General features: G+C 46.0%; 1 protein-coding gene across 3 annotated transcripts in view; it reads right to left on the bottom strand.

Moving 5' to 3' along the window:
• Nucleotides 1-18420, bottom strand: part of PDGFRA (platelet derived growth factor receptor alpha) — a 34417-nt gene extending 15997 nt beyond the window's left edge. The window contains exons 1-12 of one of the 3 annotated variants that reach the window (XM_059470140.1): nt 18244-18420; nt 10870-10930; nt 9265-9579; nt 6259-6522; nt 5451-5581; nt 3959-4130; nt 3670-3859; nt 3054-3169; nt 2455-2581; nt 1760-1953; nt 1211-1305; nt 969-1101 (exon numbers count right to left, since the gene is read on the bottom strand). In XM_059470140.1, the coding sequence (XP_059326123.1) occupies nt 969-1101; nt 1211-1305; nt 1760-1953; nt 2455-2581; nt 3054-3169; nt 3670-3859; nt 3959-4130; nt 5451-5581; nt 6259-6522; nt 9265-9579; nt 10870-10918 (1786 nt within the window). In that variant the 5' untranslated portion in view covers nt 10919-10930; nt 18244-18420. Of the gene's footprint in view, nt 1-968; nt 1102-1210; nt 1306-1759; nt 1954-2454; nt 2582-3053; nt 3170-3669; nt 3860-3958; nt 4131-5450; nt 5582-6258; nt 6523-9264; nt 9580-10869; nt 10931-17809; nt 17834-18236 lie in introns of those variants that run through there. The other 2 variants (XM_059470142.1, XM_059470143.1) reach the window with 2 other exon arrangements.
• Nucleotides 18421-20057: the final 1637 nt, after the last annotated feature.

The following is a 20057-nucleotide window of genomic DNA, read 5'->3' as shown; positions in this document are numbered from 1 at the left end:
CAACTCAGATCTGACAAATCCTATTTAGGCATATAATTAAAGTCTGGGTTGTAATAAAATAATTCCATAAAACATTCACCCTCCTCTAGTCTTCAATTAGCAAAATGAATTTAATTAAAGGATATTGTTCCTGAACTGGAAATTTTTCTCTTGCTTCTTTCAAGAATTAACTCTTTCTCTGTGATGGTGAAGAAATACACCAGGGGAGTATATTTCTTGAAATATATCAAACAAAAGACACATTTCAACTTCTCCTGTGTTTTGCAATACAATTTGGTTCACAGATATCTCCAAGAGAGGGAAGCCTTGTATGTTTAAAGCACTATCTTGATAAAGCATTAAAATTTTCTATAGTCATTACACTTTCAATTGATATAAATGAGAGATTGGGCCAGCCTTGAGGAAATAATTACAACTGAATTGTGCATGAATTCCAATGAGGAATAGCAAAGCAAGAAAGTAGAAGGGGAAGGAAGAAGAAAGAAGGACAGTAGCCACAAAAATATGCAGTTACTCAGCACTGATATGTGCATGGCATGGATTAATAATTTTTAAAATATTTTTAATAAAACTATATAACTAGTTGCAGATTTTCTTGGTCTCTGCACGTAACTATATAAATGTCTTGCAAACAAAAAATAATTATGTCCTTCTTGTGGATGCCTTAGCAGAAATGAGGGTTGAAAAGGGTGTTTAACACTGAGAGACTCCCCTAAGCCACGTAGGGGTGGATGCTGCACACAGGAAGAGAACAAGAACGCAGGCACAGGAGACACTAACACAGGGACCTCAGGGCTGATGCCACTGTAGAAGAGGATCAGGAAGGAGAACTGATGAGAACAGACAAACAGAGACTCTGGACTTGGTGGCCATAACTTCCATTGCAAATCCTGCAGACACCTCAGAAGGGTCACTGAATGTCTTTCTCCCCAAAGAAAGGTGGGGCCAGCCCCTCACAGAAAACTTACCAAGCACTAACCCATCTCGAGGAAACTCCCATCTGGAGTCATAAGGCAGTTGCATTGGGTCCACATAAATGTACTCGTGGCCATCAGGGCTGATGGACTCAATGACTCTCCATCTGATCTCATACCTGGGCTTCTGCAGAGCACATTGAATGCAAAACCAAGCATTAGTCCTGGACCTGACTTTAGAGCAGATCAAAACCCAGCAGAGCTCAGCACCCAAACTGAAATACTTCTCTACATACCTGTTTCCATATGATGACCAGGACAATCAGTGAAATTATCACAATCACCAACAGCACTAAGACAGCAGCAGCCACAGTTAGCTCTGATCTCAAGGCTGTGGAGTAAAAAGATAGACCACATTTTCTTCATTAGCCATGAGGGACATCACACACATAAGACACCCACCTCCCCTCTCATTGCAGTTCCTGTGTCCTGAAGAAGTGCCAGGAACAGTTCCTGAGGCTGGTGACTTTAAAGTTTTTCCATGCCCAGAGCTGCTCTGCCATTGTGTTCCAAAACCAAATGCAAATTGTCTAGAAGAATTTCCCATAGCCAATACTAATAAAATGATAAAATTAATTATGGAACCACATAATAAGCAAAAAGCAGATGCACCATAAAGACCTGTAAAAGGCATCATCTTCAGAAATACTGGGGTAAAAAAAAAATCCACTTTAATGTATTATCTACAACAATTCATATTTTTATCCATTAGGACTGAACTGGGGGGGGTTTGAGCAGGGCCAAACTGGCTGTTGTAATTGCACAGAAGGACAAAGCAAACTCACTGGGAGCCACAAGCTTCAGCTCTCGAGTAACAGCACCAAGGTCATTCCTCGCCACACAGCGCACAGCCAGGGTTTCCTCCACCTTCTGGAAGGTCACCTGGCTTTCCACCATATTTTTCTCATCCAGGTGGGCTTCCATGTGTATATCAGAGATATTGTTAGTCAAAAGGGTCCATGAGGTGTCATTGTTGCACCTGCAGAGAAGAATAATGGAGGAAATGGGCGTTGGGTGTACGTATGGATGAATAAGAGTGAACAGAACAAGAATTACCTTTCCCTGCAAATTTCTTCTGACAACAATACATTTAAGGACCAGAAGGGTCTTCAGATTGCATCTCTGAAAAACCTGCACCTTTCTTCCTTCAAAATAAAAATACTCCCTAAATGGAGAGACAGCTACTTTTCAAAATCCTTACTCAAATCTGGACTAGGAAATCCTTGGAGTCAGCTTACTGAACAGAAAGCTTTTATGAGAGAAAGCTGAACTGGTGCATTGTTTTGTGTCCTATAGGATGTAAAAAGAAGGGCACTGACAACATCTCTTGAAATACAAAACACATGCCTCTAAAAATAAATAAGAATTATCTGAAACTTACTAGCTCTTGATGAGGAAAACATGGTACAGTAACTAATTATGTTAATATAATTGAGGATATAGGTCACATTTCAGGTAAGAAAACACCCACTCCTCTTACTTTTTAATGTCCTTGCAAACCAGCCATTCCACATTGGGAAGTGGGGTCCCCTCTGCCAAGCATCTCACAGTCTGCCCACCTGCAGAGCCATGGTGATCATCCACGAGGGCTGAGATCAGAGCTGGAACTGGGAAGGAGTTGGGAGTTTGTTAAAATATTTGTCAGTGATTACAAAAAAGCAGCTTCAAATTTCAAAGCAGGACAGGTGTCCTTTGGCCAACACCTTAGCAAGAGCCACAGACACAGACTCAAGCAGGAGGTGCTTATCTCCTGTAGCACAGAGTGGATTCTAGGCTAGAGCAATGAGAAGGAAGTGCTGCAGTTGTGCCACGTCTTCATGTCATGTTAAATGAGCTATCATCCTACTGTCAGCTGGAATTACTTAGCTGGATGGATAAAGTTTCTTTTTGGCTCAAGGCCAGTGCAGAAGTGAAAGCCAGGATCAGGCTAGAGGAGCTCCAGAGACTAACACGCACTCCTCTGCTCAGCCTGGTTCGTGCCTTTCATGGCTCCATACTCCAGGCAATGCAGTGTGCCAGTGGATCAAGTCTTTGCTGTGTGCCAGGAGTTCTGGTGGGCAAGGCTTTGGGGCTGCTTACCTTGTATCAGCAATGAGAAGGTGTATTTTTTAATCTCATCTTCATTTTCAGCAACCAAAGTATAGTATCCACTGTCTTCCTCCTTGGCCCGTATCAATTTTAAAACACTCTGAAACCTGCAGAAATGCAAGTTTTTGTTTGTATTTTTTAAGAAGATATTAAAAATCATTTTAGAGCAACATGTAATCTGGGTATGTTGCAATTATAACATAGTGACATTTAGCATTTCTAGCATGCCTTTAACTAAGTCATTACTCAAGTGGTAAATAACTATCAACATATAAGTGAGAAAGAAGTGGCCTTAGTTACTTTCTGCAAGGACCTGACAAAGCCCTGATTTTACTGGAAACAGCCAGAAATTCTTGGTGTGGGACGTCCTAAAGGGAGTGATGAAGTTTCTTGCTCAAGAACCTTGAAGAGGTTGATGTTATGAAGGTAGTAAGAAGAAGTAAATTAGGCATTGCCCTTTAGAACAAAAAACAACTAAACTATTTTTAAACGCCTCTGAGGAAGAAGCAACAAACTGTGGTGTAAAAAGTGAGCAGGAGTAGTGCCCAGTTTCCTGGGGAAGGAGGTCGAGTCAGCATGGCAAGGTAAGGCTCAGAAGGTTTTTTACCTTGTTTCCTGGACTCTTCCTGAAGTAGTAACAATCTCTGTAAGATTTTCAATCAGAGTCACATTATCCTTCAACCAGTACATTTTTGGTGCTGGGTAAGCCTGCACATCAACAACAAAGTTTTTTACTTCATGCAGGTTGACAGCTTCCAGAGGTCTGAACTGAGGCTCCAGGTGAACAAAGCCTTTGTCTGCAAATGAAAAAGCCTTGTGTAAACACTATGCAACATTTTTCAAGAATGATGTTTTCCAATGTGTTGATAATTTTAGACACTGAAATCAGACCATACCATGAACTGTAATGGCTACTTTCTTATTTTCCTTAACCTCCTTGGTTGCATGCCGAGCAGTACATTCATAATCCCCTGTGTCTTTCACCGATGCCTCAGGAATGGTCAAGGTATAAACCAGCTTCTGCGATGGCACTTTGATATCATCAAGCTTAATCAGACCTTTTTCTTTCTGTAGTTTGGAGAAGGAAAAAAACCTTGCTTAAGTAACTGAGTTGAAAGCACATCACCAAGGATCTTTGATATCCCTGAAGTGAGAGCAAACATCTAAATTCTGTGTGGCAAAAGACTTGTTTACTCAGACAAGGATGCCTCTTTCAGCCACAACAGAAAAATTGTGCCTGTGAAAATAAACCCTTTTGTGTTTTGAAAAAACACAAAAACCAAAATACCTTTGAAAATTTGGGTAAGCAACTTGACAGAGAAATTTACTCTTTATGCACTACCTTTTCCTCAGATGTAAAAGCACCTTGAGTCCCCTTTGTTCAATGTCCATGAAGTAAGATCAATTTTTATCCCCTTCATCAGACAAACAGTAACCAGTTAATAGATGCTATGTGCTGCCTACTCTCAAAATAAGAATTATTTATTGACAAGGAGGAAACTCCTGAGAGTAAAGGGATGGTGAAAATGACACAACATGTTATCATAAGGGGCTGGTACAAAAATATGCTGGGGCTAGTTTTGAAAGGTGGCATATAGCAGAGACTATACTGATGTGTAAGATGGAAAACAAGACAAAACTTGTTCAAATAATTTTTCCTCTTGGGTTCTTAACTTACTTAAATAAAAAGTTGGATTTGGAGTAACAACTAAGTACACTTCAATTGCATCATTCCTTCAACAACCAGACTTTTTACACTGGATACTCTGAAATTGCCTGGGACTGGCCCTAGCCAGGTTCCACTGAATAAAAGTTTTCACTGCAAAAGGATGTTAAACCAGTTAAAAAAAAAAATTCAAGGTTCTACAAGATTTTCTTACTAGATGTTTCTCATTAGTAAATTCAGTGACTGTAAGAATTATTTCAGTTTACATCTGCATAATGAAGAGCACTTAAGATTATAGACTTGATTCTTCATTGTCCTTTATTATCCCCAAGAACCAGGATTTAAGAGAGCTGTTTTAGAGGCTCAGACCTTCAGCAGCTGAACTCTACTCAGATGCCAAACATACCTAGATCTTTCAATTTTCACAAGATTTCTTTTTCTGGCAGCAGCACGAGACCTGAGAGACAGCATTACTTCCTCAGCCATACCTCACCTTCTTCTCATGCTTTGCTTAGTTACTAACAGAAAATTTACCTTTTGGGACTGACTTTCTTATATGGTAACCTAAAATTAAAAGAACTTACTTGGTTTTCTCTCCTCAGCAGCCCTCATTCAGATAAGAGAAGAATGTTTTACAACCTCACTTGCTTGCCAAATAAATAACTACAAATGTTGTGAAAAAAAAAAAAAAAAAAAAAAAAGAAAGAAAACGAGATATTTACCACTTTCCCTGGGTAATTCCACTGTAAATTAACCACCTCATTGTCAAAGACCACACAAGTCACTACAATGGTCTCGCCTGTTTTGTAGACAGTTTTAAGAGCTTCAATTTCAACAGGCAGCTGTGAAGTAGCTAAGAGAAGAGAGAGAGACATCTCATTTAATTTTTAAAAGAGTACAATTTTCACATGGTGCAGTTTGAGAGGAAGATTTCCCTTTCAATTCCTCTACTGAGGAATCACCTTGAAAATTCATTAAAAGTACTGCTGATCTATACTGATATAAACAATTTGTATTTAAAGCATGAACTGCAGTTCAATCCCACAAAGAAATGTTCCACAAATAAAATTTCAATTAGAGGTTCCTATCTCAAATCCCCCTGTAAAAAGGTATTGGGAATAAAAACAATGTCCCATTTTGCTAATTAGTGACTGTCTTTGAGGATTCCTTGATGGCCAGGAAAAATGTTTTCAAAATAATTAAATCAATATGTTTTTCAGGCTACCCAGAGCTCTACAGTTCAAAGCCACTGGTAAACACCAGCCTTTTAAGTTGTGTTTCAGCAAATAGATTGAAAATATATGGACTACAAAACATTTTTCTTGCAATAATTTTGGGGAGAAGATAAAGACATGTTATTCTCATCAAAATTGTAAGTAAACTTGCAATTAAGTGGCAGTACTGCCAGAGGAGCAAGGAGCTCATCATTGCAGAAATATCCTATATAACCCCATGATGCTGGTGTTCTTACATTGTAAAGAAAGAACACAAGCACTTTTTATTTTTTAAAAAATGAATAGAAAGAAATACCTCTTATAATATAGATGAGGAACTCATCAGATTTGAACTCCACGCCTTTAACCATTGTTTTGCATGTGTATGAGCCCGCAGGAAAATTCCCTTTGAAGCCTTGTTTGGTGTCATATAAAGCATGCACAGCCTTGTCTAAGCTGTTAACTAAAGTCACTTGGGCCTCTGGGTCGCTTGTCCGACAAGGGATAACTGCAGGATCACCTTCTTCTACCAGGATGAACTGGTCTTCGGGTATAGAAGGAACAAAAGGCATGTCTGGGTCTGTAAAAAAACAAGAGGCAATCTTACACTGTCTTGTTTGCAGCAAGTCCATGTACAAGCATTGCATATCAATGACCACTTATAAGTGAAACTTGCACAGTTCATTCTCCCTCTGTTTCAGATATTGCAGGTAAGGTTTGCTAATTTCATGTGGTATCTCATTTTAGCTACTTGATGTGATGTGTAATGAAACCTTTCTCCTAAGGACAAAACAGGAAAGGGCATAGGTTCCTTTGCGACAATTCAGGATGCAAAACAAAAAAGACGAAAGATCCCCTCCCCAAAATGTTACGTGTTATTATCCACAACTCACATGACTTTAAGTTAGATTTTTTTCAGCTTTTTTAATTAGTAGCTGTCTGCTAACCAATATATAAGCAGGGGGTAAAATAAAAATAAAATAAAAATTCCAAACACTTTCCAAGTTAAAAAAAAAAAAAAAAGTTGAAGTCAGTCTCATGTTGTTTATGTTGAACACCACTAAAGCCACATTTCATCAAAAATAGTTCAAGGTACTTATCTTCGTGTATTTCTAACATGTCCAACATTACAGTTATGAGACATAGTTAATTATGGTCACAGCATGTGGTTTTCAAAATACAGTATTCAAGTAGGAAAAAAAGCAAACAAGGACCTGGTAGTTTTATTTCTTTTAAAGTCAACAAAACACATGCCAACTTTGCTTTCCAGCCAATCCAAAGTCTGAGTTTAAAACATAATTGCATAACATTATGCATAAAAAGCATAGCCCTCAAATCGTCTCCATTTGGCCATTCAGAATAAACAAATAATCCCTGCTAGCCTGAAGCTTCTGTGCAAAGCTTTATAATAAAATTTATTAAATAGCAATCCAAATCCCTCCAACAATAGACATTCTGCTGCACTGGCAGGCTCTTTGTAGCAATATTCCAAACACAGCACTCCATCCCAAAAATGCTGCCAACTCCATGTATTCATTTTCCCACTGTAATTTAAAACAGAAACAAGATTCACCTAGTTTGGTTTTCTATGTGCTGTTAGTGAAAATAGGATATTGTGTGAAGTCCCAACGTAATCCTCCCTGGCTAAAGTGGGTTGCTGCCACCCATTGCCCTCCTAATTCTTTGCAGGAAAACCAATTGTAACGACAAAGTTTATAGTGGAAACAGAGACATTCTCTGTAATTTGGAGAAAAGGATATGTTTCTGCCTTTATGACATCTTGATGGTTAGCAAGTGGAAAAAATTACAGGGTGTCTCTCCCTGCGAATCTGGTAGGCTGATGTCTAGAGGCTTTCGAAAACCAAACCAAAAAGTCCTCTTGAAGAAATCTTCCAGCTCCTGCCTTTATATTCCTCCACTTGTTGCATGACTGCTTAACATAAACAACATCTTCTGGCAATTTGGTTAGAGCTGCTTGGATATTGAGATATATGTGCCAAAGCTGGCAGTATACTCCTCTGCTGAAACATCTTGCTTCAAGAACGAAGGCAAACACATTACATTTGTTGTGGCAAATGGAAAGTCTTGGAAGAATCACTGTCCTTGAATCACACACTGTCGACAGCAAAAACTTAATGCCACTGCAAAATAGCCTTTAAACATGTCCTGTTATTGCCTCCTGGCTTTTTGCTCTTCCAGAATCTTCCTTGCCATTGCAGACGTCATTCCTTCAGAACACGCTGCAGTTTCACAGGATGATTTGCAATCTCTTCTCCACTCTTTTGTTCCCTGTTCAATGTGTTTGCTGCAAATCCAGTGGCTTGATCTCTTCTGCCCCTGCAGTTGTGACCCTCACCCCTGAAGCCCCGACAGTGCTGAGGAAAACATCCAGACAGGGCTTTACAGGAGCAGTCAGTCGTGGCTCAGCCTCTGGTGCCTATCTCAGCTATGACAATAAAGATTCTCATCCCAGAGAGATTGTGGAAAGCCTTTAAGCTGATTTCCAGTCAGAACAAGGGGGTGGGAGGGCAAAGCTGGACTTCCAGCACTTCCCAAAAGAAGGGATGCCATTTCTTCTGAGTCCAACAGTTTTCCACCACTAAAGAGAAATGCAATGCAGGGCCTGGGAAGGCTGTGTTTGCCTTGAAAATTACAGGGCACTGCACAGTAGCGCCATGTGTTTAATCTTGTGTCAGACTGGCCAGCAAGAACACTTCTTTCCCCTCCCTCTGACAGTCACCCCTAGGACATCTTCAATGCTTTACGCTTCCCAGGCCCTGTCCACCCATGAGCTTTTTCCAGTTCTCAGTTAAAGCCTAATTCAGGTTAAGAGCAGGACATGGCCTTCCTCACCTGGCAGCAGCTTTAGTATGGTTTGGTCAGTACACACATTGGGTTTGTCAGTACACATCCCAAGATAGCCACCCAAGTGCCCCCTGAAAAGCCTGGAATTTCTGTTAATCCCCACCTGGCAGCCAGGCAAACCTGAAGGCTGGACATGCTCCCACAGATGAGTTGAGCTGGCAACCAAGGTCTGCCCTCCAGCCCCCAGGTGGTCAGAAGACCTCAGCTCTAAAGTTCTGAGTTCATCACTCTTATCGAGAACCCAAACTCTTCTCAAAAAGTGAAAACCAATAGAAGGAAAGAAGAACATATCCATAGATTTACAGGGGCTGGCCTTGGTTTACATATGATTTAACCCTGGGGTTATTTCTCTTCCTCGGACAGTAAACTGCCACCAGCAATTTACACCTCTTCTGAACATCCCTGGCTCACCTCTCCCACCCCAAGCCCCCTGCACAGCTGTGGCATCCCCACTCACCAGGCACATAGATGTAGATGTCCTTGCCTTCCACCTCGCCGTCCTCCACCTGTGTGTGGTTGTAGTAGCAGACATACAGGCCCGTGTGCGCGGCCGAGGCGTTCCCCACCTCGAGCACTGTCACGAAGAGGCCGCTGTTGTTCTCCTCGTGTCTGATGTCTATCCTGTGGTTCCCCTCGGTCACCGGGTACTGCCAGCTCACTTCGCTGTCTCCAGAGCATTTGAGTGTGAAATTGGAATAGAGCTGTACCACCATTTCATTCCTATTGGGAACAATAGTTGGCAGAGGAAGCTGGCAAAATGTTAGGAATGGTCCTGCAAAAAGACACAAATAAACAGCACGTCAATACACAAAACAGCTTCAGCACAGGGATGTGAAAGGAAGGGGAGAGGGTCAGAGCAGCTTTCTTTCCTGACTGCATCAGACCTGCTGATGTCCCAGGAAATTTGCCCTTGTTAAAAGCCAAAGCTTTGCCCGAGGAATAGCAAATGGCTTTCCTTTGAAATGTTAAGTGTTTGCTTGCTGACTTCTGTTTGTCAAATCAAGAGGTGAAAGACAGACAGAGCTGAAGTTAGAGATAGCTCCCAATCCTCACCGCAGTTTGCCAGCCCTAAGCTGTACACAGCTCTACTGCAGACCAGTGAATTCCACACCCCGGCTGCTGGGTCACAGGCATTTCACACCCTCTTACAGCCCTGGTCACAAAACCAGCAGTCCTGTCAGCTTCCAAGCAAGCTCACAGCTGAAATTTGGAAACAACTTCCCAAGACTAAAAACCTGCATTTTACATCTGACATTGGTTTCTGCAAAGGGCTGGAGCAGGAGCTTGTACATCAGGCCTACCTCTAGCCAAAATGTACAGAAGGCTTGTAGCCAGATAAAACTGCAATTCACTGAACTAGATGTTGTAGATGGAACTGGTTTTCAGATGTAATCTCCAGTTACAGGCTCAGATTTGCAAGTCTAGGTAATTTGCAGGTGGGTTGGTGCAGGTCCAACTCTCAGAAGGAAAATTAGAGGATCCAAACCCTACAAAATGAGGAACTCATCAAGGAAATATGTTTGTGGTTCCAGTCTACAAAATGACCTGTACAATAAACAAGCACCTAGGCCCACTGAGTTGACTTGGCACTCTCTGCAATAAACCCGCACCAGGAATCCAGACTCTTTGAAATAATTTTCCACTCCTGCCCAGAGTTACCTTGCTCTAGGGGCCCTTTCTATATTTGGCACGCTGTGGCCCAGCCAGCCCTGCCCTGCCATCCCCATGGCACAGCAAAGCCGGGATGCTGGGCGGGGAGGATGCAGGGAGCCCACCGAGGCAGAGCCAGCCCGGCCGGGATCCGCAGGTGGGCAGAGCACTGTGCCGCACATTGCCGCTCGGTGGGAGGCTGTGGCAGCTCAGGAGGGACAGAGAGGCCATAGGGGCCGGTGAAAGTACTGCGTTCTCAGTAGGGCTTGTCATAGCCTGCCAGGGGGGAAAAGCAGAAAAAACCAGCTGGCAAGCATGTGGCATTTGTTATTGTGGGCAGAATGAAAGCGAGTTTAAGCATGGGTTTATGAAGAACTGGGATAGGGAAGCTTAGAGGATTGAGGAACATTACCTGTGAGAAAACATCCCAGGATCAGGAACGCCTGTGGGTAAGTACCCATAGCTGCCAACAGCTGAAACAGAAAGGAGAAGGCAGGAGTCAGACAATTAATGGACTGACAAGTGCATAAGGCTTAGCAGGACCCCTCTTCTGCAGCGCCCAAGTGCAGCTTCCCATCATTACACACAGTGCCACCAAGAGGAGTGGCCCAGGGACCCCAATTCACAGCCACAGCCCAGTGAGACCCATGCCACCTACTGCCACAAGATGTGTGTGGCCACAGACTGATCACAGCCAGATGAGACACCACGACTCCTTCTGCACACTGGCAGTGTAAGGAACCAAGTCCTGGTGTGAGGTACCAAATCCTCGTGTAAGGAACCAAGTCCTGGTGTGGTGCCAAGTCCTGGTGCATCCCCTCTCCTACAGCCTGCAGGCAGCTCTGCTCCCACTGCAGCCTCTGGGACTGAGCCCACAGAAATGCCCCTGCACAGAGGCAGCACCCTCACAGGCATCAATGAAGATGTAACATATTCATGCAGTACGTTCTGACCTTTCAGCTGCAAGCAGCTTTTATGGGAGAAAAAGTACATTTTTAAAGCCACTCTTATTACAAATAGTACAACCCTGAGTGATATTTTTGTTTTGCCATTGTAATGTGTGTATATATAGCTTACAGAATACAATGTAACACAATAGTGCTTATTGCTTATTTAGCAGGAATTCCCTTGATCGAGAGACACGCTATTTAAAACACATGCTGAAATTTTCTAATGAAATAAATCCATTACAGACTCTAGGCCAGCAGTGCCATTCATAGAGCATCTATTCTCCCCAACAGTGCAGAGAGTCATAGATCGCATGCAATTATTTCAGCTTTCAAACATATAATCCTAAAGCATCTGTCTTATAGAGGCAACAATAGCAATCAGTATTTATGCAATTTTTGTGCCTTGTAATGACATTTCTACATAAAACCCTCTAGCGGCATGCTAGGTAATTTCTAAAGGAGAAGACTCTGCAATCCCTGCTCCCATTGAAACCAACAGATGCTTTGTTGGTGACTTTTAACAGCAACTGGATTTGGCCCAAATCCAAAAGAGATTAAATAAGCACTGCACAGAAGAGCCCCTAATTTGAAACACTGACCAAGGAGTAAAATAAAGGATGATGTGCCAAGACAGGGACTTTTTTTCAAAGGTTCTGGAGAGTTTCTATTCATTTTCTAGTATTCAGTTCCTGATGCTGAGATATGAAAGCACGTAGGTGCATCTACTTATTACAACTGTGGCAGTGCCATATGGGAACTAAATGCTTACAGCATGCCAAGGAATGTTTCTGATCTAGTCCTGCTTTTCTCCTGCAATGGGTGGAGCAGACAGCACCCCTTTGCAGAGCAGAAGAAGTTTATAGTCAAACATAAAGGTCTCAAGAGAAGGATTAGAAGACTACCTTCCTCAAAAACGTGTACTAAGACCATCAGAAATCTAGCTAACAAAGCTCCAGCAGAGACAAGGCATCTTGCCTGCTTCTTCAATTAGCAATAATTGCCATGTGTTTATGTGTCTGTCTCCCACCAATAACAGACTCTTGCATATCAAATAGTTCCCTCACTTTCAGCCTCTTTACTCATTTTAATCACATTTATACCCTGCATTTTTTTCTAATAAAGTAACCCTCTGTAACTCTTTACAGACTTACCATGGTCTGCTTTATTGATCTGACTCCTGATCTCCCAAGATCCACAAGACAATGTTATCCTACTTCTGCCAAGTTCCCTCCCTTTTCTGACTGAAAAGGCAATTCTCTCCCCCTCCTGTGTTGTTTTGTCAGACTATTCAGTGCAAGTGATGCAGCAAAGGAGGAGAAAAAACAAAGCTAGTTCATCTCCTGCACACCAGAAGCTGTGCTGAAGGGGACTTGTTGCAGAGCTGTGAGTGTAAGTGAGGACTGAAGCCCAACGATGGAAATGCAGGTGATGGCATTTCCAAAGTGCTGCTTTGAACTTGCTGTCTTGGCCTGGCTGACGCTGAAATCAATGAGTGTCTCAATGTAGCGTAGCAGTTTAAAAACACAAGGACTTAACTAAACTTGCTTTCTCCATCTGGCTCTTCTTTCGCAACCCAGAGCTTTGATCTTTCCCCAATGACCCGTTAATCTCATCAAGACCCAGAGCAACAAACTTCGCTGTGAAAGACAGGATAATGTACTAAGGATTCACATCATTCGTGTTCAAAACCTGTCTGAATTCAGTTACATCACGCATCTTACTTAAGAATGCACCAGCATACCCTCACACATCCACACCGGGCTCGAGGTTTAACACAGGCACCATTTCACACTTATGTGCATGAGATTTTACTCATTCCCACAACACCAAGCAGGCACATCTATCCTGGGTTTCTATATTTACGTTTTTAGCTCCTTTACCTTCCTAATGGCAGACCAGTCGTCTTTGTCCCCAGCTATCCGAATCTCAGCCCTGGATAAATACCTCAGGTTCAGTTCCTAACACTGGCCTATCAACCCATAACTTGGTGTAGCCTTGCTGAAGCCAGTAGGCTTATGCGAGTTGAAACCCAGTATTAGCACGACATATACAATGTGAGTTTGAGCAAACCTTGTTTTCTTGCATACTTAGGACATTGCTGGCTAAAATAGAAGTGTGGGTGTGTATAGTAAAAGCAAGGTAATGCACTGGCAGATTTGCCAAACTCTTTGCAAGGGTTTGCCCTGGGTTGGACAGTCATTGAATTTACACAGATTTTGAAAGGTTCTGACCAAAATCCTGGTATCTCCCTTGTGCACTTTTATGGAAAAAAAAAAAAAAAAAAAAAAAAAAAAAAAAAAAAAAAAGTCAGAAAGCTAATTCTAAAGAGCTGTTATCAGTCAGTATTCAATTTTCCAAACACTAACTGCCAAGCACTGGCTTCCTATAAAGAAAGATTTCATTGACTCTGCCACAAAAGACAAGGTAAAATCAATGTTCAGAAACTCAACGGAAATTCACACTTAGAAAATTACGATATTCCTAGGCGAGTGCTCTACGTGACCTGAAGAGAAAGAGCGGAGGGGGACCGAGAAGAGCCAAGGGTAAATGCTATTTTCACACTGCTGTGAATCCACCGAAGACCCCTTCCAAGGCAGAGAGCCGCCCATCTGCCGAGATGCTGGGCTGCTGGGCTGGGTCCCGCTGAAGTTCGCAGCGGCGGCCGCAGGATGGCAATGTTGATCCGCACTAACCAGGCACATCCCCTGCGGGCAAAGGGCTGCGCTGGCCTCCAACGGAGCCGCCTAAACTGGGTCTCCGGATCAACTCAAAATTCAAAATTCCTGCATTTTGAATTTCATGTGATTAAAGAAACGAAACGAAACAAAACCAACAAAACAAAAAAATCCAACAACAACAACCAAAAACAAAAAACCCAACCAAAACCCCAAACAAACAAACAAACAAACAAAAAAAAAAAATCGAAATCCCAACAACACAGCTACCCTGGTCCCATTTTCTCTGTATTTACATAAGGGATAGGAGAGTATTTGGATTGTAAATCTTGGCACGTAATGATATGATTATCCTTGTTGTGAGAGGGATGGGTAATTTCAGCAGTGATTTTGTCAGAGTGGCAGTCTGTCCTTCTGGGAAAGCTGATCTTTTCCAGGAAGAGCTAAGGCCAGCCCAAGAAAAGACATTTCTTTCTTGTGGTATATGTCACCAGCTGAATGTAAATGTTCAGACAGGACCTTCTGAAACATTTCTTGGTCCTCAGTTCCCAAAGTGCAAACTCAACTCTCCACAAGAGCAGCGCTGCCCTGCAGCGCTAACATGTGGGTCTGATGGTTTTACTGGGGAAAGGCTCAAAGCTCTTCAATGAAAAAGACTGGCATAAATATTCTCCCAAAATGAGGCTTGCTCCATGGCCCTTAACAAATACTTGAATCCAGCATAGCCTGTACACAGAAAAACTATGCAGCAAGAAAAACCCAAGGAACAGCCATGCATTAAGGGTAGCCCAGTGCTGGTCTCCTGCTGAGTACTTTGTGCCCTGCAGGACACAGTGAGGCTGCCTCCCAAGGAGCCTTCTAGTCAGTCCCAATTCTTCAGCCTAACTCTCCAGGACAGAGTCCCTCAGAGTCTAGGAGCTAAGGGTGGTGGGGGAATTGCAAAGCCTAAATTTTCCCACTTGATCCAAGGAGGGTTTTCCAGACTGTCCCAGAAAACAAGAGGAAAAAGAAAGAAAGAAACAAACAAACAAACCAGCTAGCACTTCCAAGTAATATATCTTCCTATCTTCCTTAGGTTCTCAGAATCAAATCAAAAAACACCTCAGATCCCGACTCAAGTGCTGAGAAGCACTGTGCGGAAAAAAATATCCATCTCAGTTGACCACAAGAGCTAGGAAGCCTAGCTATTGCAAACTTTTCCCTTGGGCACCCACACAAAGCTTCGTAGGCTTGAAAGAGATGAGTCAAGCAGGAGAGCAAGGCATAAGGGAGAGAAAGGATCATTTGCTTTCTTGTTTGTTTTTCTTTAAATTACCAGCAATTCTCATCACCACCAGGAAAAATCACCTCTCAGAAATCATTCCTTTGTCTTTATGTCTTCAAAGGTAAAAAAGGAAACATCTCCTATTAAAAATTTTAGAGTTCATGTACAAAAGTAGGTACGATTGTAGTCACGATGAAATGAAGAAGCAAGCAAGGCAAGGATTATATGAAGTTATAGATTTCAGCCTCCTTTTTAGACCAAAGGGTATAGCTGGAAATGATCTGTGAGGTCTGGGCTATGCAAGACTTTCTGTCTAGATATACTGTACTTCAATCCTAGCCCAATGCTGTAGTAGAGAAGTATTTTATTAAAATATTTATTACTTCCTGCTTTCTTGAAACCTAATACCTATGTATTATCCTCAGAGCCACATGAAGATTTCCCATACATCAACAAACTAGTAACAGCAAAGATGGCCCCAGCACCCGACGGCAGCTGGACTGGCACACCTCCTGCCCCTCAGTGCCTGAAGAGCAGGACCACAACAAGGGATCTCATTTAAAAGCAGCAGGAGAGTGCCTGCAGGCTGAGAGCTGCTTTGCTCGTGGACTCCTAAATCCCAGTGTTTTGTGAGGTCTCATTTTTCTGCAAACTTTTTTCCCCCCAAGCTTTGAGGTTGGCTACACCGCTGTTTAGCTGCAGACCGTTCTAAAACACTCATTGTTAACTCGAAGCTAAAACCAAAGTCCCTTGCTGGGAGATCTTTTCCTAGTTTTTCTACACACAGAGTTAAAAGTCGGATCTCCGCAGCTCAGATTTTGATAAGACGATGACACAGAGATCTTTGATGCCTGTCTCCTTGCTTTGATCCCGTGTCTTGTCCCACCTAAGGACACAGAGCTTAGTCAGCGGAGCTGGGGCTCCAGCTGGGCTCTACACCCGCCCTGGAGACGCCGAGAGCGCAACAAGCCATCCCGCTGCCCCCGGTGCGTCCCGTCGCGGGGACAGCGGCCTGCAGCCGGCCGGATTGGGGTGCGGACGGCGCTGGGACGTTCCGTTCGCACCCTCCGGCCCCCATCGGGCTGCAGGAGCCCGGCAGACCCTGCGGGCCCGCGGGGAGCCGGGCGCAGCCCCCGGGGAGCGGGACAGCGGCACTGCCGCGGCTGCCCTCGGCCCGCCCACCGCCGGCGCTGCCCGACGGCCGCTGCACATCAAAGGCTGCCCGGGACACCGAGCAAACCTAGCGGAGATGGCAGCCCCCAGCCCCTCCACTGTTTGTCTGGGAAACAATGGGAAAGCCTTTGCCAAGCTGGAGAGACCACTTTTTTTTTTTTCTTAATGCGGAGTGGCCGGGGAAAAGAAAAAGCGGGACAGGGGAGACGGACAGGAGCGGAGACCAGACGTGTTTCCCTGCGGAGCTGGTGCTACGACCCGACGCTTCTCCTCCAGCCCTCTCCGTCGGGCGAAGCACGGAGCCCCAGAGCGCGGGGTCTGGAGAGGGGCGGGGGTCCCGGCGGGGGACAGAGGCTGTGTCCCCGGGAGCTGTGGGACCAAGAGGGAGCCATGCGCCCGCAGCCCCGGGAACGGGCTCGTGGGTTCCCATCGGGGCGAGGCGATGCGCTGCCTTCTCCGGCCGTGCAGACTTGGGCCCCGCAGGAGCGCTAGGGAGCTCGAACACCGGCGAGAGACGCGCCGGGAATGCCGTCGAGGGGCGCTGGGAGCGTGCCCCCGGCACTGGTGGGGGGCCAGGGCATCGCTCCCGCCTCCGGTCCGCAGCCGCCTCCCCGCCGGGGTGCGGACGGGCCCCGGGGGCTGGTGGCTGTGCCCTGGGACTGCTGCTGCTGCCTTGCTAGATCTGCCGCTGCTGGCTCCAGAAAAAGCTGTCCAAGTCCTGTTCTCTGGAACGGTTCCTGAGCTATGGGATCCGCGTCCAAAAATGTTGAGCAATGCCGCGGACAGCCAAAAAGCCATTTCCTACTTGCTCCTAGGACTTTTCCAGGGGACTCCAGCCTGGCAGAGGCTGGCAGGTTTGCAACTCTGCGCTTGACAAAATCCAAAAGGTGGCCGCGAAGACTTTGCCCTTCCCGGGGTAGGAGGCAGTGGGGTCCAGCAGTCCGGCAGGGCATACGGCAGGGCTGGCATTCCCGTCGAGAGAGGGGCTGCAGGCTGGAAAGGCTCCAGGTACCAGCCCTGTCTAAATTCAGCATCTTCCCTTTCACTGAGACACTCAAATAAAAAGAAAAGACGGGGCGCGCAGGGATGGAGGTCGGGTCGCCTTTCGGGGGCTGTGTGCGTGCCTCCGCTCGGGATCTTGGGGCATTTTAGGCTACCGGGTCAGGGGGAGCGAGGTGAGAACGGGGATCTAAAGGAGGGAAGGTGGTTTAAAACAAAGGGTGGGGGAAGGGACGGGAGAGCAGCGGGGTGAAGGGAGAGAGGGATGCGAGAAGAGACGGAGCCGCTTACTCGGTCGGTGCGCGTCCCCGCTCTCCCCCGCGGGGCGGGCGCTGCCGCTGCCCGCGGAGCCCCGGCGGGTCGCTCCCGCCCCCGCGGCAGGAATGCGGCGCGGTGGCCGCCGCCGTCCCAATGTGTTTGTCATTAGCGCTGCCCGCGCTGCTGCCGCCGCACCCCGACGGCCGCCGCTGCTCCCCCGCTCCCTCCGCGGGGTCACCAGCGCCCGCCGCCTGCACCCCGAGAGAGGAACCCCTCCGCTCGGCTCAGGACATCGGGGGAAAAGAAAAAAAGAAAAAGAAAAGGAAAAAAAAGAAAAAAATCAAATTAAGAAAACCCCCAACAAATAAATAAAGAAAACCTGATAAAATAAACGAGGAAAAAACCGCGGGAGAAAAGATGCAAAAAAAAAAGAGAAAAAGGTGGGGAAAATGCCCCGCACCTCTTACCTTCTCCTTTACAACCCGCAGCCCCAATCCTGCAGATTGTAAAACATCCAAAATATGTCCACGTCTTTTGTGACTTTCCCTGCTTAGCCGCGCTCTTTCCCTCTCGCTCGCCCTCTCTCCCGATCCGACTGTAATGGTCTCAGAAACCGCGTCCCGTAATTGATTCAATGTTATAGACCATCCTTCCAAAACTAATCATTTGCTTTAAGTAAATAGCTGTCAGGAAATGAAGCCCCCCTCCGTTCCCTTCAGAATAAGAGCTGCTGGCTCGCCCGGCGCCCCCAGCCCCGCGGGCGGAGGCGGGCGCGCCGGCGGGAGGCTCTTACGCAGGCAGGGGGGCCAGTCTCTGCCTCCAGATTTCAGGAGCCTCGCAGGGGAGGGGGAGGCTGGCCATATGGCAGGGGCGAGGGGGAGGAAAGGGGGAAGCGGGGAGTTTTGCACTGCAGGGGGAGAAAATAAAAAAAAATAAATAAAAAAAAAAAAAAAGAAAGAAAGGAAAAAAAAAAAAGACCCAAAAAACTTTCATGAAAACTCAGAGTGCTCCCAAATTTCATGAATGAGTCTTCCCTCCTCAGAGCCTCCAGGATGGTGGCTCGGGCGCCGGGCTCGATGTCTACGCTTACAGTGTGAGTTTATGGATGGGGAGTTTGATTTGGAAACGAATTCGCGGCTTCCTCGTGTCCTTTGTACACCGCTGCGCTCGGGGTCGGGCTAGAAAGCTGGACGGACGGCCGTGAGCCAGCCAGGACAGGAGGCACGGAGAGACGGGGGGAGAGACGAATCACTAACATTTATGAATGAAAGACACAACGAAAGGTAACCTTCGCCAGGAGAGAGCATCCCCAAAACCCTCAGCTCCGACGGGACCGAGAGCACTCTTCTCTTCGTCTCTGCCTTCGCTTTGCCCTGCTCCAACAGAGCCCAGTAATGACCAAGGCAGGGATCCGGCCGGGGCCGGAGGTGCCGGGGAGGCGCGGGCAGCGCACGTCCGAGCCCGTCCCGTTTGAGCAGCTCCCGACGGAGCTTTGATCCCCGCCGGGGAGCAGCGCTGGCTATCTCTGCCTTGCTGGCCGTCGCTATCGCTGGCGATAAGGGGTGGCCGAGGGGCTGCCGGGGAGCTGCCCTCGCCGCCCTTTGGCTGCAGGCTTCGTGCGGAGCGCGGCGATGCGGCGGCCGCGGGAGAGGGGGCACTGCAGCCCCAGGAACGGAGCCGAGCGGGTCCCTGCCCGCCGCCTGCCTTCTGGGCAGGGCACGGGCCCCCAGATGCCCCTGGGCCGGGGCTTCTCCCTTTTGCTTCCTTCCCCAGCCCAGCACCACACCACCCGCACCTTTTTCTCCCATTTAGTATTAAACAAAAGTTTGTTCTCGAAGGCAAGGGCCAGGACACAGTAGCTTTTCTCTTTCGTAAGCGAGGGAGAGTTCAGCCTCTGAAACGAAGATGCCCCGAAGAGAACAGAAGCAGAAACGAGAACCACGTCCCAAGGATGCGCGCTCAGGGCTGAGGTGCCCCTGCCTGGGCTCTCGGGGCTCCCGGCCCTTTGCACGCCCTCCACTAGCGCGTCCTCGGCTCGGGCGAGAGCACAACCCCGCTATTGCTTCCACATGTTCCTCCAGGAAATCATCGGAGTCACATCTATGAGCAGCCCCTGGTCGGAATGCTAACAGGATACCGTAATGCTTGTGAATAAACAACAGGCTCCCAGAGAGTCAAAAAAAAAACATGGAGGAAAAAAAAAAAAAAAAGAAAAAAAGCTAAACCAAACAAACAAACAACACAGGAGAAAAAAAACCCACACCGCACCCTGGAACTCTCC

The sequence above is a fragment of the Ammospiza nelsoni genome, chromosome 4, assembly GCF_027579445.1.
Source record: "Ammospiza nelsoni isolate bAmmNel1 chromosome 4, bAmmNel1.pri, whole genome shotgun sequence".
Lineage (NCBI taxonomy): Eukaryota > Metazoa > Chordata > Aves > Passeriformes > Passerellidae > Ammospiza > Ammospiza nelsoni.
Note: the sequence above shows the minus strand (reverse complement) of the source record. Positions and strands in the feature narration are given on the sequence as shown.